The sequence below is a fragment of the Tachyglossus aculeatus genome, chromosome 13 (genome assembly GCF_015852505.1).
Source record: "Tachyglossus aculeatus isolate mTacAcu1 chromosome 13, mTacAcu1.pri, whole genome shotgun sequence".
Lineage (NCBI taxonomy): Eukaryota > Metazoa > Chordata > Mammalia > Monotremata > Tachyglossidae > Tachyglossus > Tachyglossus aculeatus.
Window position 1 is genome coordinate 4,998,553 of NC_052078.1, and position 26,543 is coordinate 5,025,095.

At 44.2% G+C, this 26,543-nt stretch overlaps 1 protein-coding gene across 14 annotated transcripts in view; it reads right to left on the minus strand.

Moving 5' to 3' along the window:
• Window positions 1-26,543, minus strand: part of PRKAG2 (protein kinase AMP-activated non-catalytic subunit gamma 2) — a 173,573-nt gene that overhangs the window by 11,274 nt on the left and 135,756 nt on the right. For 9 of the 14 annotated variants that reach the window (XM_038755907.1, XM_038755911.1, XM_038755910.1 and 6 more), the window contains 7 exons: window positions 18,175-18,284; window positions 10,781-10,862; window positions 9,349-9,407; window positions 7,505-7,550; window positions 6,032-6,086; window positions 3,253-3,379; window positions 383-548 (listed from right to left, as the gene is read on the minus strand). In XM_038755907.1, coding sequence (XP_038611835.1) covers window positions 383-548; window positions 3,253-3,379; window positions 6,032-6,086; window positions 7,505-7,550; window positions 9,349-9,407; window positions 10,781-10,862; window positions 18,175-18,284 — 645 coding nt within the window. Of the gene's footprint in view, window positions 1-382; window positions 549-3,252; window positions 3,380-6,031; window positions 6,087-7,504; window positions 7,551-9,348; window positions 9,408-10,780; window positions 10,863-18,174; window positions 18,285-23,571; window positions 23,589-25,736; window positions 25,778-26,543 lie in introns of those variants that run through there. The other 5 variants (XM_038755908.1, XM_038755921.1, XM_038755918.1 and 2 more) reach the window with 3 other exon arrangements.

Below are 26,543 nucleotides of genomic sequence, written 5' to 3' on the forward strand. Positions count from 1 at the left end.
TTTCGTTACAGTCTTAGCAGGATTTATGATTTTTAGTGTTGAACGCAGACCGGGAGAACATATCAGAGGCTTGGCTACAATGCAAGGAGGGTAGAGAAGCAGCATGGCATAGTGGCAAGAACCCATGTCTGGGATCAGAGGACCCGGGTTCTAATCCTGGGCTCTTTTACGTGCTTGCTGTGGGACCTTGGGCAAGTCACTTCACTTCTTTGGGCTTCAGTTTCCCCAATTGCAAAATGGGGATTAAATCTTACTCCTGCCTACTTAGACTGTGAGCCCCATGTGGGGCAAGGACTGTGTCCAACTCCTATCTACCTCAGTGCCTAGTACAGTGCTTTGCACATGGTAAGCGCTCAATCAACAGGACCAAAGGACCACCGACCTGACTCATCCACCACGGGCAAAGCTGATATCCGTCTTTCTACAAATATATTCAGGGCTTTAATGATAGGAGTGTCTGGATGGATGAAGGCAATGTTGTGATACGTTCCTATTCCAAGCTCGTCCAGGTTCTGCTTCATGAAGGCAGGCTTTGGCATTTCAGACACCTAGACAAGAAAAAACAATACAGGCAGGCGTTGGAAAGAACCGAGGGGTATCTGTCTTCCCGTGCCTAGATTGGAGAGGTGCAGGCATAAGGAAATCGAAGTTATTTAATAAATCGGTACTATTCACCTTACCTAATCACTTCTACACATGGGGAATGTTTATTTTGTTTTTTAACAAAGGAAGTGCACTCTTCCTGGCCTTTGAAAAAGAGCAGAGAGGGAGGGGAGCCCTCTCCTCACTTCCGCAATTTTACGCTTCCTGCCTTCCGCACGTCTCCGTCGGGGTGACACGGTGGCACCTTATTTATTAAACCTAACGTGTCCGGAACCCCTCCTCCCCATTCCCTGCTTCCTGACGTCGCTGTTCCCAATGATATCGTGACCATCTTCCCTGACCCACCTGCTCGCACCCCTCCTGTATTTTTGCCTTCATTCTGTTATTCGCCACCCACATTCAGTCTGCCTCCGATCCTGCTTATCCTTCTGCTCCAATGTTTCACGCCTCTGGCCCTTCCTTTCCCCCATGAGGAACTCTCTTCACCTCCAAGGACACCCCCAGCCTCACTCACCTATCAGAGCCGACAGCTCCAAACAGGGTCTCTCTGACCTGTTAACTCTTCGAAACCTGCCCGTCTCTCTCCAACCCCACCCCTTCTGTCGGCCCAGCAGATCTGCTGTAGATCTGCCAAGTGCATAGTATACTGCTCTGCACCCAGGAAGCGCTCAATAAAATATGACCGATTGACCGTCTGATATAATGTCCTCTCCCAAGTGCTTAGTACACTGCTCTGCACACAGGAAGTGCTCAATAAATATGACCAATTGACCATCTGATATACTGTCCTCTCCCAAGTGCTCAGTACAGCGCTGTGCACACAATAAGTGCTTGATAAATACCCCTGATTGCTTGATTATTCTGCAAGAACCCCATCTTCCCACCATCTCATCTCCGGCTCTAACCGTTAGCAAAACATGAATAAACCACCTGAACCAAACGCAACAGGTATATATTTTGAGTGAGAGACTGATTCCCCCTTTTCCCCCAGTGGGCCATCGGAAATGCCATCCTGGGCGATGGGACAGGGCAGAAAAAGAAAGCTTCGACCAGAATCAAACGAGCCCTACTGCTGAAAAATTAGGCACCTTTCAGAAAGGGCGTCGTTGATCCCAAACTCCGCGGTTGCTTTATAATCATCGGGAAAAGATGAACAGTTAGAAGAAACAAAATGTTCAATTCAAAGAGCTCATCAATATGCAAAGCACGAGAATCCTAGAAATATAGAGGACAAAACAGAGAGATCTGTCTGGTCCGGCTCTGTCTGCTAGAGAACAGCAGATCTGACAGAGTCCACTCGGTTTGATCCATTAGAACACGCTCTAAATGTCTTTTTTATTTTTATGGTATTTGTTAAGTGCCAGGCACTGTACTAAGTGCTGAAGTCCAGTTCTTTAAGACTGTGAGCCCACTGTTGGGTAGGGACTGTCTCTATATGTTGCCAACTTGTACTTTCCAAGCGCTTAGTACAGTGCTCTGCACACAGTAAGCGCTCAATAAATATGATTGATGATGATGATGATGATGATGATGATGAAGTGTATCCAAGCTAATCGGGTTGGAGATGGTCCCTGTCCCTCATGGGGCTCAGAATTTCAATTCCCATTTTACAGACGAGGTAACTGAGGCCCAGAGAAGTGAAATTACTTGCCCAAGGTCACAGGCAGCAGACAAGTGGCGGAGCTGGGATTAGAACCCAGGTCTTTCTGACTCCCGGGCCCTCGCTCTCTTCACGAGGCCACGCTGTTTCTCTGATCTAATTCCAATCTGTGCCAAATCTGATACCCTCAAACCACGATACGGATTATAAACGGTAACCGGAGATTGAGATTTTGCTGGTTATCAAATGCTGCTGGGTTGGCGTATCCAACTAATATCTCAGATTCTCGCATCTGAGACCAGGTGGTTTGAGTGACTCCGAGGGAACTCACATAGCTCTGTCTCAGGAAAAGTCTCACTCCCCGCCCACAAAACACCAGTGAGTGCTGTTCGTGATGGAGTGAGTGATTCTGCACGCGGCACATTTCCCCAGGACCAAGATGAGCTCATTTCTAAAAATACTGGAAGCACCTAAGAGGCAGGGATCATTTCTACTCACTCTAATGAACCCCTCCAAGCCCTTAGTACAGGCTCTGAGCAAACAGCAGTGTGGTCTAGTGGGCAGAGCACAAGCCTGGGGGTCAGAAGCACCCGGGTTCTAATTCCAGCTTCGCCACTTTGCTATGTGACCTTGAACAAGTCACTTCACTTCCGTGTGCCTCAGTTCCCTCATCTATCTAATAGGAATGAAGACTGTAAGCCCCATGTGGGACATGGACCACGTTCAACCTGATTAGCTTGGCTCTACCTCCGCACTTAGCACATAGTAAGTACTCAGTAAATGCCATTAAAAAAGAGCAACTCATAAAAACGTTTCAAATGCAATCTCGCTCTTCCCACACTGCCAGAACTGGCAAGTCAGGCACTCATCCACTTTGGGGCTTGGACCTAGAATCGAGGAAATACTGAATCCCAGAAGCGTACTGGGAAGCCAAGCTTCAGGAATGGAATCATTTGCCTTGGACACAACCACGGGCTCCCACTGAGCTGTAGTAAAACTGAGGGAAGCGAATGTAAGTGGGTCAGGTGGAAACACCCAGGACTACTTACAAAAAGCTGGAGAAACTTGAGGATTCTTTTGTGGGTAAGGATATAAAGTGCATTCCCACTGACGGGGTCAATAACCGGCAATCTGTGGATTTTATTTTTGATCAATGAATATACAGCATCGAAGAGGCTGAGGAAAAAACATTAAAAGCAGTTAGCGCACTTTGACGGCATGGGAGTTGAGAGATTTTTACCGAGCATCACCATCCTTGATGTGGCAAAAAAGAAAAAAAAAAAAGAAAAAAGAATACCCATGCGGATTTAAATGGGTCGGAAACTGTTTCACTGGGTAGGAGAAGAGGATCGAAACGCCCAAAATGTTGTTTTTCCCAGAAGCAACTGGTCCTAAACACAATGACGGTACACTTTGCCCAACGTGTGGTAGCCATGCCAGGTAGAAGCAGCATGGAAGCAGGGTGGTCTAGTGAATAGAGCCCAGGCCTGGGAGTTGGGAGGACCTGGGTTCTAATCCTGGCTCCACCACTTGTCTGTTTTGTGACCTTGGGCTAGTCTCTGTCCCTCAGTTCTCCCATCTGTCAAATGGGGATTAAGACTGTGAGCCCCATGTGGGACAGGGACTGTGTCCAATCTGATTACCTTGCATGTGCACCAGCGCTTTAGAACAGTGCCTGGCACACAATAAGCACATGCTCAATAAATACCACTGACTGACTGATCCTGCCCTCCGAATAAATTCCCCCTCCCCCCCAAACCTTAAATAACTAGGGTTCCCCAGGCCTGCTCTAATGCCATTCTGGAGTCTGGGGCTCTGGAATGTCGGGGTCTAACAGCCGGACAACCAGACCCATCCCAGTCCATCCTGGCTGCTTCCTGAGCTGGCCAGGAACTCCGGTCCCAGGGCAGGTGAGAATTTCCAAAGGACTCATTCCTCTAAGAGACCTGAAACCAACTGGTCTATGGGGTTGCTTGCAGAAAGGTAAATTATTTTGGTCAATTCCGACACACTAATGATGTTTCATGAGTCAGTAAGTCAATCATATTTACTGAGCGCTTACTGTGTGCAGAGCAGTGTACTAAGTGCTTGGGAGAGAACAATATAACTTGGAGAAGCAGCGTGGCTCAGTGGAAAGAGCCCGGGCTTTGGAGTCAGAGGTCATGGGTTCAAATCCCAGCTCCGCCAACTGTCAGCTGTGTGACTCTGGGCAAGTCACTTCACTTCTCTGCGCCTCGGTTCCCTCATCTGTAAAATGGGGATTAAGACTGTGAGCCCCCCGTGGGACAACCAGATCACCTTGTATCCTCCCCTTAGAACAGTGCTTTGCACATAGTAAGCGCTTAACAAATGCCATCATTAGTATATAACGATAAACAGACACACTCCCTACCCACAATGAGCTTACGGTCTAGAGGGGGAGACAGACATTAATATAAATAAATGACAGATATGGACCTAAGAGCTGTGGGGCTGGGGGAGGGAGGCATGAATAAAGGGAGCAAGTCAAGGCGATGCAGAGGTAGTGGGAGAAGAGGAAAAGGAGGACATAGTCAAGACCTCATGGAAGAGATGTGCCTTCAATCCACCAAGTGTGCATGCGCGCGCGCACACACGCACACGCACGCGCGCGCACACACACGCACACACACACACACACACAGCGCTTCTGTATGGAACGGGGCAGTAGTGGCTGGAGAAGCACCATGCCCTAGTGGAAAGATCACAGCCTTGGGAGTCAGAGGACCTGAATTCTAATCCTGACACTGTCCCTTGACGGCCAGGTGGCCTTGGGCAAGTCACTTCACTGCTTGGTGCCTCAGTTTCCTCATCTGTCAAACGGGAATTCAACGCCTGCTTGCCCTCCTACTTAGACTGTGAGTCAGTGTGGGTCAGGGACTGTGGCCGATCAGATTATCTCATGTCTGCCCCGATACTTGGTACAATGCTTAACAAAATACAGAATTATTCATCATGATTATTATTAGGAAAATGAAACGAAAGCTTCAGCCTTGGACTTCATCACTGCTGTTTGGTGGATTGATGGGGAATTCCAATCAATCGGTGGTGTTTACTGACTGCATACTGTGGTGCACAACACTGTACCAAGTGCTGTGGAGAGTACAATGCAACAGAATTAGCAGACATGTTCGCTGCCCATAAAGAGCTTACAGTCTAGAGGAGAGGTATACATTAATATAAGTTACTTAAAATATATAATTTAAAGATGGCAGGAAATCTAGGGAGCTGTAAGGCCCAGCTCTTTCACTTACTTTCTCCTGCCTCACTGCTCCGTGCCCAAGTTGTGAGTAAAGGGGCTGGGAAGAAGAGCTCTCTATCTGTCTCCCTAAGAGTACTCTAGCAGTTTATAAAGTTGCTGTCCTTAAAGTAGAAAATTAAAATGATCTTTCCCCTACCCTTTAGACTGTAACTAGTTGTGGGCAGAGAACACGTCTACCAATGCTATTGTACTGTACTCTTTCAAGCGCTTAGTGCGGTACTCTCCACACAGACTGTAAGCTCACTGTGGGCAGGGAATGTGTCTGTTACATTGTACTCTCCCAAGCATCTGGTACAGTGCTCTACACACAGTAAATGCTCAATAAATATGACTGAGTGACAGTAAACCCTCAACAAATACTACCGATTGATCTCATTTGATTCCTTTTGTCCTTCTCTGTGTCAAAGATTAAAGGAGGTCTCAAACTCCCTTAAGTTCTTTCGGAAGGCATGACTCGAGTTTTCTTCTACACTTCATCTCTTTAAGTTGATTACAATGAAAAGACTGATTACTTGATTTTTTAAGATTAAAAAAACCAGCCAGCTTACCTTGCATCCGGGGATATATTCACTAAAGGCTTAAATGTTTCTTGTAAATAAAGCTCTGTGGATCAAATACAAAATTCAAGTCAACCTAACCTTCTCAATTAGAATACATGCCGTTAGGATGATGTATTTAATGGCTGCATGAACAAAGCAACTTCCAGTGCCCTAACTGAATAGGATACAAGAAGAAAAATCAAAGAAGCCCAACTTAACAGAAAAGTATTTTGTTAGGTCTAAAACTTATGTACTGAGGAATAATACTGTAGCACACGGTGAGCACTTAACAAATGCCATAAATAGATAAATTAACTTGGTGTTTAAATGAGGAGCAGCGTGGCCTAGTTGAGAAATCCTGGGCCTGGGACTCAGAAGGACCTGGGTTTTAATCCCGGCTCTACCAAATGTCAGCTGCGTGACCCTGGGCAAGTCACTTCACTTCTCTGGGCCTCAGTTCCTTCATCTGTCATATGGGGAATAAGACAACGAGTCTTGGAGGGACAGGGACTGTGTCCAACTTGCTTAACTGTATCTCTACCCCAGAGCTTAGTACAGCACAGTTTCAATAACCTTGATATGGGTACCCTCTTTTCCCAAATGATCCGGAATCTCTGTGTACAGAAAACGTGCCTATTTATTGTTCTACTGTCCTCTCCCAAGTGCTTAGTACAGTGCTCTGCACACAGTAAGCACTCAATAAATATGACTGACTGAGCGAAGTAGTGGCCTGATGGCGGATAAAGTGCTTACAACGATGCTTGGCACATAGTAAGCTCTTAACACATATCATTATTATTATTATTATTATTGTTATTAGAGTGCTTATCCCTTTCTCCACGTGCTCTATTGCGTTTAAGTCTCCAAAATGCTTGGGGCTTTAACCTTCTTTCCTTTCTCTTACTTCTCTTGCTCCACCTCTGTGGGGGTTGTGGAACAATTTTTTCTTATGGGGTCTGTTAGGTGCTTTCTACAGATGAGATAATTGAGGCTCAGAGAGGTTAAGTAACTAGCTCAAGGTTACACACAGCAGACAAGTGGAGGAGCTGGAATTAGAACCCAGGTCCTTTTGACTCCTAAGTCCTTGCTTCAACTACTAGACCACGCTGCTTCTCATCTGCCAAGTGGCATTTGCTCTTTCTCTCGCTCTGCAACATTACAATGCCAGCCAGTTGGTGAATTTTTCAAGTTGTATAAGGATATCAGCATACACTTCGGAATTGACCCACCAAGGCTCCCGCCCCCCAAAAAACAGAAACTCTAGGCTTGCAAGAATATCACACTGCGATGGAAGGGAGGAGTCTACAACCAGTCAGTGGAGAGAACAGCTTGACTTCAGGGGAAGGAGCCAATTCTCAAAAACAAAAATGCTGACTTTCATATTATTGGAGTCGGGGAGGTAGGGCAAAGGGAAAACGTAACTCCAGACTCCTTTCTAGATGTGTCCAGGGAAATTAAACAGTTGGTGGGAATCGTGCTTACCCCTCCACGTTTCAATCTTGTGTTCCTCTAATTCGTATATCTGTACCTGCAACAAAAGGAGGAAAGGCTTATTTCTAAGGGCTTCTACAGGGAAGCAAGCAAAAGCCAAGAAAGAAAGCTCCCTTATTGGACAGAAGCTGGTTCCTTGATTTTAGGACACTGCAGAAATTATAAAAGAGTACAGCCTAATGGACAGGGTACTACACCTGGGAGCCAGGGGACCTAGGTTCTCATCCCGGCTGACTCTGCCAATTACTTGCTGTGTGACCTTGGACAATCAATCAATCAATCAATCAATCGTATTTATTGAGCGCTTACTGTGTGCAGAGCACTGTACTAAGCGGTTGGGAAGTACAAGTTGGCAAGATATAGAGACAGTCCCTACCCAACAGTGGGCTCACAGTCTAAAAGAGGGAGACAGAGAACAAAACCAAACATACTAACAAAATAAAATAAATAGAATAGATATGCACAAATAAAATAAATAAATAAATAAATAAATAGAGTAATAAATATGGACAAAGATATATACATATATACAGGTGCTGTGGGGAAGGGAAGGAGGTAAGATCGGGAGGATGGAGACGGGGACGAGGAGGAGAGGAAGGAAGGGGCTCAGTCTGGGAAGGCTTCCTTTCCTAAACTGAAAAATGAGGATTTTTGTCCCCTGTTGTCCTTCCTACTTTGACTGTGAGCCCCAAATGGGGTAGGGACTGTGTCCAGGCTGATTAACTTGTAACTACCCCAGCACTTGGAACAGTGCTTGATGCACACTAAGCCCCTAACAATAACAGATATCATTCCATCCACAGAAATAATCAAGGTCAAGGGATACTGAGAGAAGCATGGAAAGGGTTTTGAGTTTCTTTGGAGGAACTCACAGCCCTTTAGAAGCTTTTCACAGTATTCTTTCATCTGCCACTTAATCATTCCAAATGGGTATATAAAGCCACTTCACTGTATATTGTAAATCTAATTTGCAGCCTGGCCTGGTGGAAAGAGCCTGGGCTTGGGCATCAGAAGGACCTGGGTTCTAATCCCAGCTCTGCCACTTGTCTGCTGTAGGACCTTGGGTAAGTCATTTCACATCCCTGTACCTCATTTGCAAAATGGGGATTCAATATCTGTTCTCCCTCCTGTTTAGACTGTGAGTTCCTTGTGGGCCCTGATGCTCTTGTATCTACTCCAACGCTTAGTACGATGTTTGGCACATAGTAAGCACTTAAATACCACAATTATACTACTCTTTGGACTAGTTCCCTGGTTCTGTGGCTGGCTCTCACAATACTGAATTCTGCATCTGGAGACTCAGTTCTTTAAGGGCAGGGAATGTGTCAACCAACCCTGTTATACTGTATTCTCCCAACTGCTTTCCCAGCTATTTGAACTAAATAAAAACCCTTCCTGAAATAAAGACAGAGGGCCACCCTTCTGCCCAGTCCTTGCGGTCGGTCACTATCAAAGGGAATTAAATTGGTGTGGCCCAATCGTTTCTTCTCTCTTCCTGTGTAATACTGCGGCATTTACAGTGCTAAGCTCTTAGTACAGTGCTTTGCACCCAGTAAGCACTCGATAAATATAATCGAATGAATGAATGAATGACATTTTCTGGCTTGCACATCCCCAGAGTGATCTTACCCTCTCATTTGCTCATTCCCAATTCCCAGGGACCTCTCCTGTCCTCCGGCTGACTCACTGCTATTCTACATGCAAACCTGGACTAGCACAAAAAATTAATCATTTCCGTTATTACGGCCAATATCAATGGCGTTCACCACTGATACAAACTGTATGCTTCATTACAGTTCCGTTAGCAGCATAGATAGACCATGGGTGGCACTTACCATTGGAGACTTATAATATCTATGTAGAATATTTATGAAATCTGTAATTGTTAACATCCCTGGAACAAAAAAATCGTATGTTACAATAAAGCTAATGGATGAAAAAAGTACCTAACAAATACTCAGTTTGGCATACAGTTCTGCCAAAACACATTTTTAAAAATTTAAACACAAATACGACAGGCTCAATTTGAAACGCAAACACCATGAACCCTTTGTGGCCGGGGACTGTGACTGATCTAATTATTTCTGAATTTACCCCAGCCCTAAGCGCTTTGTAGGTGCTCAATGAATACCATTCGTAACTAAGAACATCACTTTGGAGTTACGTGGCCTACGACCCAGAAGACGAAAAATGTGAGAGAAATTCAATTTGCATCTGTGCTGATGAGACCCCTGGCTTTCACATAATTTACACCCTGGGGAGGGAAAGACACTAATTTTGGCATTAAGAACAACCCATGAGCTCCATGTGGGACAGGGACAGTGTCTGACCTGATTAACTTGTAGCTACCCAGTATTTAGAACAGAGTTTGGCACATAGTAAGTGCTCAACAAATACCATAGTATTAGTGGTAGTAATAATAGTAATAACAATGATAATAACCTCCTTCACATATTTTGCAGGTCAACACCAGTGGGGGTCACAGAGCCCCACCAGGATAAAAAAAAATGCAGCAGGCACAGTTTGCACTTTAACTTTTGTCTTCTTCTCCCTCTTTTTTTGAATGATATTTGTTAAGCACTTACTATATGGCTCAGTGGAAAGAGCACAGGCTTTGGCCGTGGGTTCGAATCCCGGCTCCACCATGTCCGCTGGGTGACCTTGGGCAAGTCACTTAACTTCTCAGAGCCTCAGTTACCTCATCTGTAAAATGGGGATGATGACTGTGAGCCCTGCGCGGGACAACCCGATCACCTTGTATCCCCCAGCGCTTAGATGAAGTGCTTTGCACATAGTAAGCGCTTAACAAATGCCATTATTATTATTATTATATGCCAGGTTCTGTTCTAAGCACTGAAGTAGATACAAGGTAATCAGGTTGGCCACAATCCCTGTCCCACATAGGGCTCACAGTCCCATTGTACAGAGAAGTGAAGTGAATAGCCCAAGGTCATAAACCCAAGTGGTGAGGCTGGGATTAGAACCCAGGTCCTTCTGACTGCCAGGCCCACACTCTATCCACTAGACTACGTTGCTTTTCTCTCCTCTTTCCTTTTCCCCAGCAAGATCCCATCTCCCTAAGCTCCGGCTCCCTGCCCCCTACCCTCGGATGTTATGTTTCAACTGTAGTCAATTGTTTTTCCAGCCATTTCATCCCTGTTGCTCTTCTGGCTGTTCTGACCCAGAAAAATCCACACATTTAATCCTCCAACCATCCCCCGTCAAAAACCGGCCTTCGAAATCACCCACTCCCCGGAGACTACTTACCTACAAAGCTCTGTTTTTTACTCTCCCAGAGTGGAGCTGCTCGAACACCATTGGCTACCAAGGCAAAAAAAGCCTTTTTAACCTGAAAAACATACACAAAATGGAAAATATATTTTTGGGAGGCCAACGATAAGAAGAAAGCTAGTAAACAGGATGGAAAGAGCCCGGGTCTGGGAGTTAGAATACTAATAACTGGTACACGTTAAGCATTTACTATATGCCAGGCAGTGTAGTAAGTGCTGGGATAGGCACAAGCTAATCAGGTCCAATATGGGGCTCACAGATTAAGTAAGAGGGAGAACAGGGATTGAACCCCCAGAGAAGCAGCATGGCATAGAGGACAGAGCATGGGCCTTGGACTCAGAAGGTCATGAGGGAACTGAAGGCCAGAGAAGTGAAGTGACTTGCTCAAGGTCACTCAGCAGATGAGTGGCAGATGTAGGGATGTAGGAGAAAATTGAATGACCAATGGAATGAATTTGTTGTGTAAATTTACAGCATTTAAAAGCCAACCAATGCTAACTACTAAGCACCTATTCAAGCTATGCACTGTACTAAGTACTTGGACTCAATCAATTAATGGCACAATGAGTGCTGTGTGCACAGCACCACACTGAGCACTTGGGAAAGGACAGCGGTAGCAAAATACATGTTTTTCTACCCATAAGGCGCTTGGAAGACAGACAAATTATTTACAGAGGAGGAAGGACAAGATAAAGCTAGAAGTACAAACACATACTGATGAAATAGCTGAATGACAGAATGAACAGACGATTACAATACAAAGTGCCTATAAACCTGAGTTTATAGTCACTTTAAGACCTGGGTTCTAGTCCCAGCTCTTCCTCTTACGGCTGTGTGACCTTGCACAAGTCATAACTTTACTATGCCTTGGTTCCCTCATAAGCTCCCAAGCACTTGAACTCTCCCAAGTGTTTAAGGCAGTGCTCTGCACACAGTAAGCGCTCAACAAATATGTCAGATTGAGTGACTGTCTGAGATGCACAATGAGGATTCACTATCTGATCTCCCACCACTTAGAGACTCTGAGCCCCATGTGGGACCTAATAGTCTTGTATCTAACTCCAGCGCTTTGGTATATAAAATGTGCTAAACAGATACTACAATTATTATAAATCTATATAAGTACAGGAATGCTGGGGATAGAATATATAATAATATAATATTATATTATAATATATAGTATAGCTAATATAAGTCGGAGGGTGTTGGGCTGTTGTGAGTTAGGGCAATCAAGTGCATATGGTCTATATTTTTACAGTGAACTAAATTACTTGCCCAAACCAATAGGAAGCAAAAGAGTTTAACAGGGACTTTTCTTGCACCAACAGCTTTGAATCCCTCTTGGACACTTTCTGATTTTTTCTTTGAAAAATCCTTTTTAGTAGTAAAAGGATTTAGCTGAGATTAATTAATTAATTAATTAATTAATTTTACTTGTACATATCTATCCTATTTATTTTATTTTGTTGGTATGTTTGGTTTTGTTCTCTGTCTCCCCCTTTTAGACTGTGAGCCCACTGTTGGGTAGGGACTGTCTCTATGTGTTGCCAATTTGTACTTCCCAAGCGCTTAGTACAGTGCTCTGCACATAGTAAGCGCTCAATAAATACGATTGATGATGATGATGATGATGATGAATGGCTCCGCCATGTGATCCAAAATGTGCTTGCCATAAAGGCAGTGTGGCTTAGTAGAGAAGCAGCGTGGCTTAGTGGCAAGAGCCTGGGCTTGGGAGTCAGAGGTCATGGGTTCTAATCCTGCCTCTGCCACTTGTCAGCTGTGTGACTTTGGGCAAGTCAGTTAACTTCTCTGTGCCTCAGTTCCCTCATCTGTAAAATGGGGATGAAGACTGTGAGCCCCACGTGGGACAACCTGATGACCCTGTATCTACCCCAGTGCTCAGAACAGTGCTTGGCACATAGTAAGCGCTTAGCAAATACCATTAAAAAAAAGGCAACCAGACTATGGTGTAGGGGAAAGCTGATTATCCAAACATCTGTTATCCCCACACTCTGGTTATTTGCACTTAGTGTATCTCAGATGATTGAAAAAAAGGCAGCTCAAATAATGGACCAAAGTTGGACTTGCTTTTGCTTATTTTGCTTGTTTCCACCCCACTGCTTAGTACATACAGTGCCTGGCACATAGTAAGCATATAAGCTCACTGTGGGAAGGGAATGTGTCAGTTATATTGTACTCTCCCAAGCACTTAGTACAGTGCTCTGCACACAGTAAGAGCTCATTAAATACAACTGACTGACATAAATATCACAATTATAATTTTGTATTATTATTGCAACAATTATTGGGCCACTGGTTTACAAGGATGCTGAAATGGCACTTGGAATAGCAGCCAAACGTCTCACTAGATCAGACTCAAGGTCATGGTATATTTGAAGCAAAAGGATATCACTGCCCAGCATCGATCCATTTTCAGCAGACTGTGCCTTAATTCAGCAAACATATGCCTCATAAAGTATTGATTCAGGAAGCCTCAAGAAGTTGATGGAATTGTTCTGAGTTAAGTGGATAATTCTGACCAGAAACATACTGCTGACACGAGGTAAAAAGAAATCGGTCAATGGTACAATCAACAATGGGGGGAAAAAAGTAAATCAAGAAAGCAAGCACTTGTCAGGAAAATACTGACAAGTGACTAAGCTCATGGTAGGCAGGGAATGTGTCTACCAACTGTTAAACTGGACTCTCCAAAGCATTTAGCACAGTGCTCTGCATACAGTAAGTACTCAATAAATATGACTGATAGATTTAAGTGTTATCCTGACCACAGCCCTGAGGGGTCAAGAGTGGCAGGTATCCCTGGGCACAGAGAGGTTTCCAAGCAATCAATGGTATTTATTGAGCATTTACTGGGTGCAGAGCACTGTAGTAAGCGCTTGGGAGAGTACTATATAAAAGTTGGTAGACACGTTGCCTGCCCACAACAAGCTTAAGGTCTAGAGTCTCTCCTTGCCAAGGTCACATTAACATCAGCAGTGGAGCTCAGATAAGAACCCAGGCCTTCTGATTTCCAGACCTCCGTTTCTTTCAGAATACCAGGCAGGAATCACTCTGACACTCACCCCACTTTCCACCCCTATAGCCCTTAGATGTTACAGATTCTTATACTCCTGTTGCTTTCCCTACATATGATTCATTTTAATGTTTTTGTCTGAAATTTGCTTGTCATAAAGGCAACCAAAATATGGTACAGGGGAAAGCTGATTATCCAAACATCTGTTATCCCCACAGTCTGAAATTTCAAGCTCCTTAAGGGCAAGGGTTGTGGCTACCAACTTTATTGTAATCTCCTGGAGGCTTAGTATCGTACTGTGCTTGCTGTAAGCGCTCAATAAATGCCACTTATTGAGGCAAGTAAACAGTCAGTCAATGGTTTTAATTGAGCGTTCACTGTAGGCAGAGCGCTGTACGAAGCGTTTGGGAGAGGGCAGTCCAACAGAGTTGGTAGACTACTTCCCTGCCCGCAGCGAGCTTACAGTCTAGAATAAGTGGTCAGAAGGCCAGGTCTTCAGTAGCAAAATGGAAAATTGAAGCCACGATGGGAATAGTTCAAATAATGCCTGAAATATCCAGGTGACTGGGGGGTAAAAGCGAGTTGTTTTTTGACTTGAATTATCCGGATAATTGAAACGTTTTCCCATCTCCTTTCGTTCGCTAAAACCTAACCGAACTGGGACATGATTTCATCTCCACCTGCTGGTGCAAACATGAACCAGAACGTCTTTGCTGGGGGCAGATCGAGGAACCCTCATTTTACACGTCTAAAAACCTCACCGCCGGGCTTTCAAAAAGGTATTTTTAGCCTCTCTTAGTGCCGGATTTCGGATGAGATGTACCGCGTTTGAATTACAAGCCCGGGGACTCTCTCATGGATTTCTCCCCCATCTCTCCTCAGATCTGCACTTTAAAAGGATTCAAGCTCACTCCATCCTAATGTTCCAGATTGTGATAGTCAGTTATAAGTGCCTGATATAACCACATTCATATGTTTATATAGAACCAGCGAGATCCATGGATAGGTTAGCCAACGTTTACATTATCGGAAGCAAAGTGGAAAGGTCAAAGCATCCTGGTGAATTCTCCTGGTGTTCGGTTAACCCCTCGCCCCTCTCCTGTTTGAAAACCCTTTCCTCCCCTCACACTTTCAAAATTCCTTCCCCATTTTTCCACCGCTTCCTTGCCCCGCCCCGAGCTGGCGCCATAAAATATTTAAGTGCTGTGTTGTGAGACTGAAGCAGGGAGTGGATTTGGAAACCTAAGTATCCTCCGTCATACTTTGAAACATCGACAGCTGCCTGTGTAGTGATTAAAATCTTTAGGTTTCTACTTCTAAATGCACTGGTTTTAGAGAGTTATCATTTTCTGACTTACTAAAGTTATCGGCCCAAACAAGCAGGCACCTGGAAGTAGCGAGCACAGGAGAAAACCCTACAAATGGGTTCACAATGTATATATGTTTGTACATATTTATTACTCTATTTATTTTACTTGTACATATTTATTCTATTTATTTTATTTGGTTTATATGTTTGTTTTTGTTGTCTGTCTCCCCCTTCTAGATTGTGAGCCCACTGTTGGGTAGGGACCGTCTCTAGATGTTGCCAAAACTTGTACTTCCCAAGCGCCTAGTACAGTGTTCTGCACACAGTAAGCACTCAATAAATATGACTGAATGAATGAATGAATGAATGAACAAGGCAGAGTGGGAGTAGGATACCTCGACTTTTAGATAAGGAGAGGTCGGTTTGGAGAAACACTTACAGGCCAGCATGAGCCGGGAAACTCAAGCCCTTTTGTCTTTAACCCCAGAAAAGAGTTTATTCTGTTGAAAGGATTGAATGAATGAATATGTATATATGTTTGTACATACTTATTACTCTATTTTACTTGTACATATTTATTCTATTTACTTTATTTGGTTTATATGTTTGTTTTGTTGTCTGTCTTCGCCCTTCTAGACTGTGAGCCCGTTGTTGGGTAGGGACCGTCTCTAGATGTTACCAAAACTTGTACTTCCCAAGCGCTTAGTACAGTGCTCTGCACACAGTAAGCGCTCAATAAATACGACTGAATGAATGAATGAATGAATGACACAGTTATAAAGAATTTCACAAGGTGCCAGCCTCTTTGGGGGATTGAAAACCCCAGTCTGAAAACGTTCTGGGGCAACAGAAGGGTGTGTGCTGTTACCAATTAACCAAGAGGCAGAAGAAAGGACTGGTCTGACCCAGTTCTAATTGGCACTCAGAGGGCTGAGAAAAATTCCTCGGTAGTGACTAGGGGCCCTGGGAGAATTCTTTTAATCTCAATGGATGGGCAGTCGACAGACCGCTACTGATTTTAAATTACAACACTTTTCACAATTGCCGGTTCAAATAGCCAGATGATAACATGTTGAACATATGAGGAGGAACAAATGCATTTTCATTTAGAAATGTTTTTTTAATTAGATGAATAACACATCAGAGCCCATTGCTGGGAGAGGGGTAAGGTTAGCCTGGATGCCAAGTAGGACATCTGTGTTCCAAGAAATTGGAATCAGGTTCCTCTTGTGACTCAGTATTCGAAGTACAGCTTGATTCACATTTGCAGTAATTAAATTGATTGTGATTTTAGGCTTATGTGGATGGAAATCTGAAGCACTCGGACAAAGTTCAGTTGGGTACTTTAAGATGGTTCCAGAAAGTCAAGAGATCTGGGTTCTAATTCTGGCTCTGACACTGGCCCTGCTGTGAGACGCTGGACAAGTTACTGACCTCTCTGGACTTGTTTCCTCATCTATAAAATGGGGATATGATATCTCTTCTCCCTACCTCTTAGACCGTGAGTTCCCCGTGGGTTCAGGGACTATGTCCGGCTTGAGCATCTTGCATTTACCCCAGGTGCTCAGCATTATGGTCAATGCTTAACCAATACCATTATTACTGCAATTAAAATCAGTGGGATTTACTGAACTCTTAATGTGTGCAGAACACTGTACTAAGTGCTTGGGAGAGTATAATGTAACAAACAGCAGAAGCAAGGGGGACTTGGTAGTCTTCAAGCATATGAGGGGGGAAATGCTGAGCTGATGGGGTTTGCTTTTTCTGAGAAGAGAAAGTGACCATGTGTTACAAAACGAGACATTCAAATTCCCAAGGAAGAATTTCTTACTCTAAGGGTGGTGAGATGCTGGAACACAGTTCCAATCAGTAGTTGTGGAATTTCTTCCTCTGGAGATTTTTTTTTTTTTAAGAGTGTGACTTCCCTTTCTACGACGATTTAAGAAGGGCTGCCAAGTGGCAGGGTGAGATAGTAGACATTGAAGGGCCCCCTTCCAGCCCTGATTCTCTCTTCAGAGGCCTCAAGTACTTCAGGGAAACAGTGTGGCCTAGTGAAAAGAACGCAGGCCTGGGAGGCAGAGGACCTGGGTTCTAATCCCACCTCTGCAATTTACCTTCTTTGTGACCCTGGGCATGTCACTTAAATTCTCCGTGCCCTCATCTATAAAATGGGAATTCACCCTCATACTTAGAATGTGAACCAAGGTTGGGCAGGGACGGTCTCTGACCTATCATATATGTACACCAGCGCTTAGTATAGTGCTTGGCACATATTCAGTACTTACCAAATACCACAATTATTATTATTCTCTGAGCCCACTACTGGGTAGGGACTGTCTCTATATGTTGCCAAATTGTACCGTCCAAGCGCTTAGTACAGTGCTCTGCACACAGTAAGCGCTCAATAAATACGACTGATGATGATGATGTCTCATTTTCCTCATCAGTAAAATGGAGATTCAATACCAGTTCTCCCTTCTACTTAGGCTGTGAGCCCCATGTGGGACAGGGACTGTATCCAACCTGACTTACCCATATCTACCCCAGAGCTTAGTACAGAGCTCGGGACATAGTGAGAGCTTGACAACTAACACTATTATTATTATTTGTGGTGGCCCTGGGCTAATGACATATTAAGTGCAATTAAGTAACTCACTATCTTAAAATCTAAGGAAGACAATAGGAGTGAAAACAACAACCCTTGAAAAATGACTTCTGGGCTCCATTTCTCTATTTCCTGTCACGCATTTCATTTTCACCGACAACTTAAATGAATGTGTTTCACTCCCGTTATTTATAATGACTAACTCGCAAGAGATCACCTGGACTAATAGTTTAATATTCAATCTTTTAAATAAATATTAGTCTTCAAAGACTCGTCGAGTTATAGCTTGGTAGGGGCGGAGGGAGAATTTAATCCTTTTCTTAACTGTCAACCACAAGTATTCCCCCAGACAGCATATCAGGATGCACATTTCACCCAGAAAACAAATTCCAAAAAAACCGCATGCAACTGGGGCTACTTACTTGTAACGTAGTGTCAAAGACAACGAGTTTTGAGCTGGTTGGAACAATGTCATAGCACTTGTGTGACCTCATGAATCGCATGTAAATGTCACTTTCCGATTCTTCTTCTGCTGCAAAAAAACCCCCCAAAACAAAAAACAAATGTTCGATTTCAAGTCAGAGACTAGTGAAGTCCGGGACGCACTAATCTTTGGGGGAAGAAGCGGATCTGGGTTGGGGGAAGACTCAGTGGGTTTGGCAAATAACTTCTGTGACCCAATCAATCATATTTATTGAGTGCTTACTGAGTGAAGAGCACTGTACTATGTGCTTGGGAGAGTACACTGTAACACAATGAGCTTACCATCTACACTCCCAATCCAATCAATCAATGGTACTTATTGAGCACTCACTGGGTGTAAAGGGCTCTAGTCGGGGATTTATCCTCTCCCAAGTGCTTAATACAATCAGTGCTTGATAAACACCACTGACTGATTGATGGGGTGAAAGGGACAAAGAGTTCATTACAGTTAGAAGACAAGATCACTGCCCTGAAGGGACTTACAATCTAATGGGGAAGACAGACACAAAATCTCCTTATAGTTAGGAAGGACGAAAGTGGGTTTTCAGGACAGTGAGTGCTTAAGGACCAAAGTGCTACTGGTAATAATATAATAATAATGATGGCATTTAAGCGCTTACTATGTGCAAAGCACTGTTCTAAGCGCTGGGGAGGATACAAGGTGACCAGGTTGTCCCACTGGGGGTTCACAGTGTTCATCCCCCTTTTACAAATGAGGTCACTGAGGCCCAAAGAAGTTAAGTGACTTGCCCAAAGTCACACAGCTGACAATTGGCGGAGCCAGGATTTGAACCCATGACCTCTGACTCCAAAGCCCGGGGTCTTTCCACTGAGCCACGCTGTACTGGTCGGTACACAAGTGTGAAGATGGAGGAGGTGATTGGAGGGGACAGAACTGGGGGGAAGGAGAAAGGAATCGGGAAGACTTCCTGGAGATGTGATTTTGGGATGGTTTTCATTCTCCTGCCATCCTCTGCCCCTTGATAACCTGGCCTCTTGGCAGCCCATTGCTCCACGGCTGTCCAAGGGCCAAGCCGGGTTTCAGAGTCCGATGCCCAGCCCTGGCGTGGTAGGCAAAGCCAGGGGATTAACAAACCCCGCTGGGGATTTCTCTGCCTGCAGTACAATCCATCAATCACATTTACTGAGTGCTTATTATATGCACAGCGCTGTACTCAGCGCTTGGGAGAGTACAATACAACAGAACTAGCATACCCGTTACCTGCCCAGAACGTGCTTATAGGCTATGATGTACAAACCAGGAAAATCAAGCTCAAACTTCTAAGTGATTCTCTATGCTTTTTACGGACCAGAAGAGCTAAAGACAAGGCCACCAGGGAACTATAGGTCATCTGTAGGCTGCAAGCTCGTTCATTCACTCATTCGATCATATTTATTGAGCGCTTACTGTGTGCAGAGCACTGTACTAAGCGCTTGGGAGAGTACACTATAATAATAAACAGACACATTCCCTGCCCACAATGAGCTTACAATTGAGAGAAGGGGAGATGGACATCAATACAAATAAATTATAGATATGTACATAAGTGCTGTGGGGCTCATCTTTAGACTGTCAGCTCATTCTGGGCAGGGGGCATATCTGCTAATTCTATTATATTATACTCTACCAAGCGCTTCATACAGTGTCCTGCACACAGTAAGTGTTCAATAAATCCAACTGAATGAATGAATGAGCGAGCTTGCAGTCTGGACTCTGGCTTGACAGGAAAGCCGAGGCCATCACGGAGTCCTCTCCAGGATGATGGTGCACAGCAGGTGAGCTCCGGGTATCATGAGATAACCAGCGAGCATACTGGGCTGGCTAATCGGCAACCTAAAGAGACAGGCCCTACCCAACAACGGGCTCACAGTTCATTCATTCAATCGTATTTATTGAACGCTTACTGTGTGCAGAGCACTGTACTAAGCGCTTGGGAAGTACAAGTTGGCAACGTATAGAGACGGTCCCTACCCAACAGCAGGCTCACAGTCTAGAAGGGGGAGAAAGACAACCCAGAATGAGCCCCCTCCTTCCTCTCCCCCTCCTCCTCCTCCCCCCCATCCCCCCCGCCTTACCTCCTTCCCCTCCCCACAGCACCTGTATATAGTGTATATATGCTTCTATATATTTATTACTCTTTATTTTACTTGTACATATTCTATTTATTTTATTTTGTTAATGTGTTTTGCTGTCTGTCTCCCCCGTCTAGACTGTGAGCCCACTGATGGGTAGGGACCATCTCTGTATGTTGCCATCTTGTACTTCCCAAGCACTTAGTACAGTGCTCTGCACACAGTAAGCGCTCAATAAATACGATTGAATGAATGAATGAATGCAAGCCCAGCCATGGACCAGGCCTGCGGATGCCTTTGCTGCCAAAGTCCATGCAGCTGCAGCCTCGTGGCCTGCACCACCACAGCAGCAGCTCTCTGCCTGCACTTTAGAGGGGCCCCCCGTGGGGACTTGCAACAGCCCTGTCCTCGATGCCTCAGTTTGAACTGGTCGTAGTAAGAGTATCTATTAAGACAGTCAGTCAGTCAATCGTATTTATTAAGTGTTTACTGAGTGCCGAGCACTGTACTAAGTACTTGGAAGGGTACAAGGCTCCTCCTCGCCTATCTTTTTCCAACTAAGCCTCGGCAACCTCCACCCTTCACTCACCCGGAAAAACTAGCAGCTAAGACCAGGAAACACCAATTGACCTTAATTGAGCCATTGGAGGGGGAACAAGGGGGAATAAGAGCAACTGAACAAACCCTGAGATTGGCAGCTGAGATGCAAATGCTAGAGTACTTTTGTTTGTAGTCATTTTGACTACTAAAAGAAAAAAAAAATCAAGATCACTGTCAATTCCACATGACTCTAATTATCATTCTTTCAAGGTACTTGACTGTTTAATGGTCAAAGAAATAAAAGATGAACAGTAATGACAGAACATCCCCCAGAATTCTGGCTGTGGACAAACAAACACTTGAGTTGCTCCCAAATGCCTGCAAGCCTCTCAGCAGTGACCTTCCTTCCTGAGACCACACACTGTACATTGTTGTGGTTGGTGCAAGCTTTGGTGGCTTTCAGGTGTGTGACTCCATCAATGCTTTTTATTGAGCACTTACTATGGGCAGAGCACTGTACTAGACACTTGGGAGAGGACAATACAACAGAGTTGGCAGACGCATTCACTGCCCACAGCGAGCTTTCAGTCTAGAGGATCCAATGCCCACCCCCAACCCAAGAGCAGTAAATAATATTCTGCCTAGATTCTATCTTCTATTTTTTTAAATAAAAGTACTCAAACCCTGACTTTTACTCATGAGGAATGGCTTCAGGGACTACAGACTGGTGACTTGCTGAGGACTCAGATATATGTTTGTCTTGTAATTACCAAAAAAATACCCTCCCTTTCTCCGCCTGACAAAAATGGTAATAGAAAGAATTCACTTTCTGGCTTGACTGAAAGAGACCGACAAATCTTTTCAAGAACCTGTCTAGAAAAAAAGAGTCCCATAATTTAAAGTCAGATTAAAAGTCAAAGACCAATTCTTGTTTGCTGGTAAAATAATAATAGTAGTTCTGGCATTTGTTAAGCGCTTACTATGTGCCAAACACTCTACTATACAGGATAATCCAGCCAGACACAGTGCATGGAGGCTCACAGTCTAAGTAGGAGGGAGACCAGGTACTGACTCTCCATTTTACAGATGAGGAAACAATAATAATAATAATGATGGTATTCGTTAAGTGCTTACTATGTGCCAAGCATTGTTCTAAGCACTAGGATAGATACAAGGTAATTAGGTTGTCCCACGTGGGGCTCTCAGTCTTAATCCCCATTTTACAGATGAGGCAACTGAGGCACAGAGAAGCTAAGTGACTTGCCCAAAGTCACACAGCTGACAAGTGGCGAGTCAGGATTAGAACCCACGACCTCTGACTCCCAAGCCCTTGGTCTAAGTCACGCTGCTTCTCAGGAAACTGGGACCCAGAGAAGTTGAGTGACTTGCCCAAAGTCACCCAGCAGGTAGGTGGTGGAATGGGGATTAGAATTAACCAATCAATCGATCTATCTATTTACTGAATGACTGCTGTGTTCAGAGCACTATACTAAGCGTTTGGGAGACTACAATATGACAGAGTTGGCAGACTCGGTCCCTGCCCATAACGAGCTTACAGTCTAGAGGGGGAAAACCCAGGTCCTCTGTCTTCCAATCCCATGTTATTTCCACTAGGCTAGGTGACATTTTCAGAAATTCTGAAATGCCCTGCTTTCCAGTTTTAAGCCTTTTTTTTTTTTTTTTAGATGGAGGAGAAGAGTGCCCCAAATTTTAGCAGGTGACCTTGGTGACTGCCTTGTCTCGATTCCTTGTCGGTTGTGAAAATTTTTGTAGCAAACTAGGCAGGGTTGGGTTTTCTTTGACTTTAACTCCAAAGTCTTTGGGGTGCAATGCAGCTTTAGCCTAAATATAGTAACTGTAATTACACACCAGGGAGCAGGGAAGGAGTGACAAAATGGCTTCTTTGGCTTCCCATATAACACCCATTGCTGACCTTGATGCCCAGAACCTGTCAAGAAGGAGCCTTTATTTACTTAACCTTCTCCAGAAGCAGCTCCCATTTCTCAACCGTTTACCAAGAAAGAGAAAAGTAACTCGAGGGCTGGACAAAGACATGTCCAAATTCAAAGCCCGTTTGTTTTTGTTTTTTTTTTTTTTGGACAGATTTGTTTCCGTCAAGAAATACGTAAAATCATCTTGTATTAAACAAAGAAAATGTTTCTTTCCACACAGTGATTTGCCTCAAGAGAACTGATTATTTAAATACCAAAGGACAATGACTCATCTTTCGATCAATCAATTAATTGGATTTTATTGAGTGCTTACTGTACTTAGTGCTTGGGAGAGTACAATATTACGGAATTGGCAGACACGTTCCCTGCCCACAAGGAGCTTATTTTCTAATATGCCTGGAGCAATGGTCAGTAATAGATGGGGAAATGAACTTGTTAAGTATGGAGAATTAAGACTCATTAATTTTGTATAAATTAAATCTTGCATCAGAAGAATACCGCAACCTCCTTCTCCTTGCCAATAACTCAATTCCCTTAAAGTGATAAATCACCCAGTGTAAAAGAGGGAGTTCTTCTTTAGAGCTGACAGGAAAAATGTAGCTTTTAAATTTTTTTTTAAAGCACTGTGGTCTTTTAGTTTTACAGCTACACTAAGTAAAGAAGGCAATCCCAGACAGGAGTTCTGCATGTTTCTGTGTTGCAATCCCAACTTTAAATTCTTAAATCTTATCCTGAAACTAAACAGTTCTCTATTTTCATAGCATGTCTTACCTTGGCTCTCTGGTGTCCTGAAAAAAAAAGCATGATCAATCGATCAGTCAAAGGTATTTACTGAGCGTTATGTGTGGAGAGCACTGTACTAAGCACTTGGGAGAGTCCAATACAACAGAATTAGCAGTCACGTTCCCTGTCCATAATGAGCCTACAGTCTAGAGGGGGGAGACAGACATTAATATGAATACGTAATTTATAATATATGATTTAAAGATATGAACATAAGTGCTATGGGGCAAATATCAAATGTCCAACAGTAACAGATCCAAGTATGTAGACGATGCAGAAGGGAAAGTGGGCCGGTGAAAAGAGGGTTTAAATCAGGGAAGGCCTTTTGGAGGAGATGCGACCTTAATAATGCTTTGAGGGTGGAGGGAGTGTTGGTCTAGCATATATGGAGGGGGAGGGAGTTCATGGCTAGAGGGAGGATGTGGGAAAGGGGTCGGCAGTAAGATAGATGAGGTCAGGGCACAGTGAGAGAGCTGGAGCCAGATGAGGGGAGTGTGCGGGCTGGGCTGTATCAGGAGGTGACATAGGATGAGGTGAGCTGACAGTGCTTTAAAGCTAATGGTAAAGACTCTGGCAGCAAAGGTTGGCTCTTACACTGTTGCTATAAGCAAGGAGTTAGGAATGAGAATTATAACTGGGGCATTTGCTACGTGCTCACTTTGTGCAAAGTACTGTACTAAATGCTGGGGTATATACATGACCCCCAAGGCAGACACAATCCCTGCTCCACATGGGAACAAGTAGGAGGGAGAACCAGTATTAAATCTCCATTTCAATAAAAAAAATAATAACAACTATGGTATCTGCTAGGCGCTTACTATGTACCAGGCACTGTACTGAGCGCTGGGGTAGATACACGATAATCGGAGAAGCAGCATGGCTCAGTGGAAAGAGCACGGGCTTTGGAGTCAGAGATCATGGGTTCAAATCCCAGCTCTGCCAACTGTCAGCTGTGACTTTGGGCAAGTCACTTCACTTCTCTGTGCCTCAGTTACCTCATCTGTTAAATGGGGATTAAAACTGTGAGCCCCCTGTGAGACAACTTGATCACCTTGTAACCTCCCCCAGCGCTTAGAACAGTGCTTTGCACATAGTAAGCGCTTAACAAATGCCATCATCATCACCATCATCATCGGGTTGGACACAGTCCCTGTCCCACACGGGGCTACCAGGCTCAATTCCCATTTCACAGACGAGGGAACTGAGGCCCTGAGAAGTGATTTGACCATGGTCAAACAACAGGCAGTTGGCAGGATGGAGAAAAAGACGTTATCAGAGTAACTGGAATGACTGGAATCCGATGGGTCTGGAAAAGCTTCTTGGGCAGAGTTCACAGGGACCCAGATTGACTGAGGCAGAACGAGGGTGCACCAACCATGCAGATTTGCTAGGCTGAAGCAGACAGGGTGAGCTACTGCAACTAAATAATTCATATGCATTTAGGGGCTTTCTTACGTCTACTAAGGATAGCTGCCCTTGAAAACTGCAACTTTTTTATGGTATTTGTTAAGTGCTTACTGTATGTTCAGCAATTTCTGAATACTGGTGGGCAGGGACTGAGTCTGTTGTATTGTTCTATTTTACTCTCCCAACTGCTTAGTACAGTGTTCGGCGCACAGTATGCGCTCAATAAATATGACTGACTGACATAGGGCTCACAGACTAAATCGGAGGATTTAATCCCTAGTTTACAGCTGAGGAAACGGAGCCATAGAGTATAATAATAATGACGATGATGATGGTATTTATTACGCACTTACTATGTGCAAAGCACTGTTCTAAGCGCTGTGGGGGGATATAAGGAGATCAGGCTGTCCCACATGGGGCTCAGAGTCTTAATCCCCATTTTACAGATGAGGTAACTGAGGCCCAGAGAAGTGACTTGCCCAAAGTCACACAGCTGACAAGTGGCAGAGCCGGGATTAGAACCCATGACCTCTGGCTCCCAAGCCCGGGCTCCTTCCACTGAGCCACGCTGCTTCAGTTAGGTGACGTGCCCAAGGTCACACAGCAAGCAATCGGCAGAGCCGGGATTAGAACCCAAGTCCTCTGACTTCCAGACATCTACTCTTTCCACTAAGCCAGGCTGCTTACCATGCATTCAACATGTCTAAAAAAAGAATTAAATTATTTCACTGCATTTGGGTACATACCTGCCTTTCCAAGCAACTGAAGTCATAACACCACCTGAGAGATTCAAGAAACGAAATAGGGATTCATTTCTCTGTTGCAGCAAATGTTTCTAATCTCAGATCTTGGTTTTTTTTTAAATGGTATTTGTTAAGCGCTTATTTTATTCCAGATGCTGTATTAAGTGCTGGGGTAGATACAGATAATTGGGTTGGAGACGGTCCCTGTCCCATATAGGGTTAACAGTCTAAAAATCTCTGTTTGACAGATGAGGGAACTGGGACACAAAGCCATGAAATCATCAATCGTATTTATTGAGTGCTTACTGTGTGCAGAGCACTGTACTAAGCGCTTAGTGAAATGACTTGCCCAAGGTCACACAGCAAACAGGTGGCAGAGCCGGGATTAGCACCCAGGTCCTACGATATCCAGGCCACATTCAGTACTTCTGCTGACTGCATTTCTTTACTAGAATCCACTCAAGCCAAAAATATCTTGGTGTGCGCTATGCACAACCCAACCTGTACTTAACAGAGTAGCACAGACATTAAAATTAAAAAAAAAGGCACAGCCAATTAATTCTAACCACCTCGCTATACAAAACTCTCCTCACATACATGAAATACTGATGCCAGAAGCCATAACTAAACTGGATGGGATGCAAAAGGGAGAGAAAGAAATCTGGAAGAGAAAAATTGCAACTTCGTGTTAAGAAAACTTGAATGTGTTGCATTCTACACTTCCGCACTTTTATTAAGATGGCAAAACCCAGTTCGACCTTCGTAATAATGGTCAAGAACGCTAGACTGAAAGGGAGAAAGAGATACCAT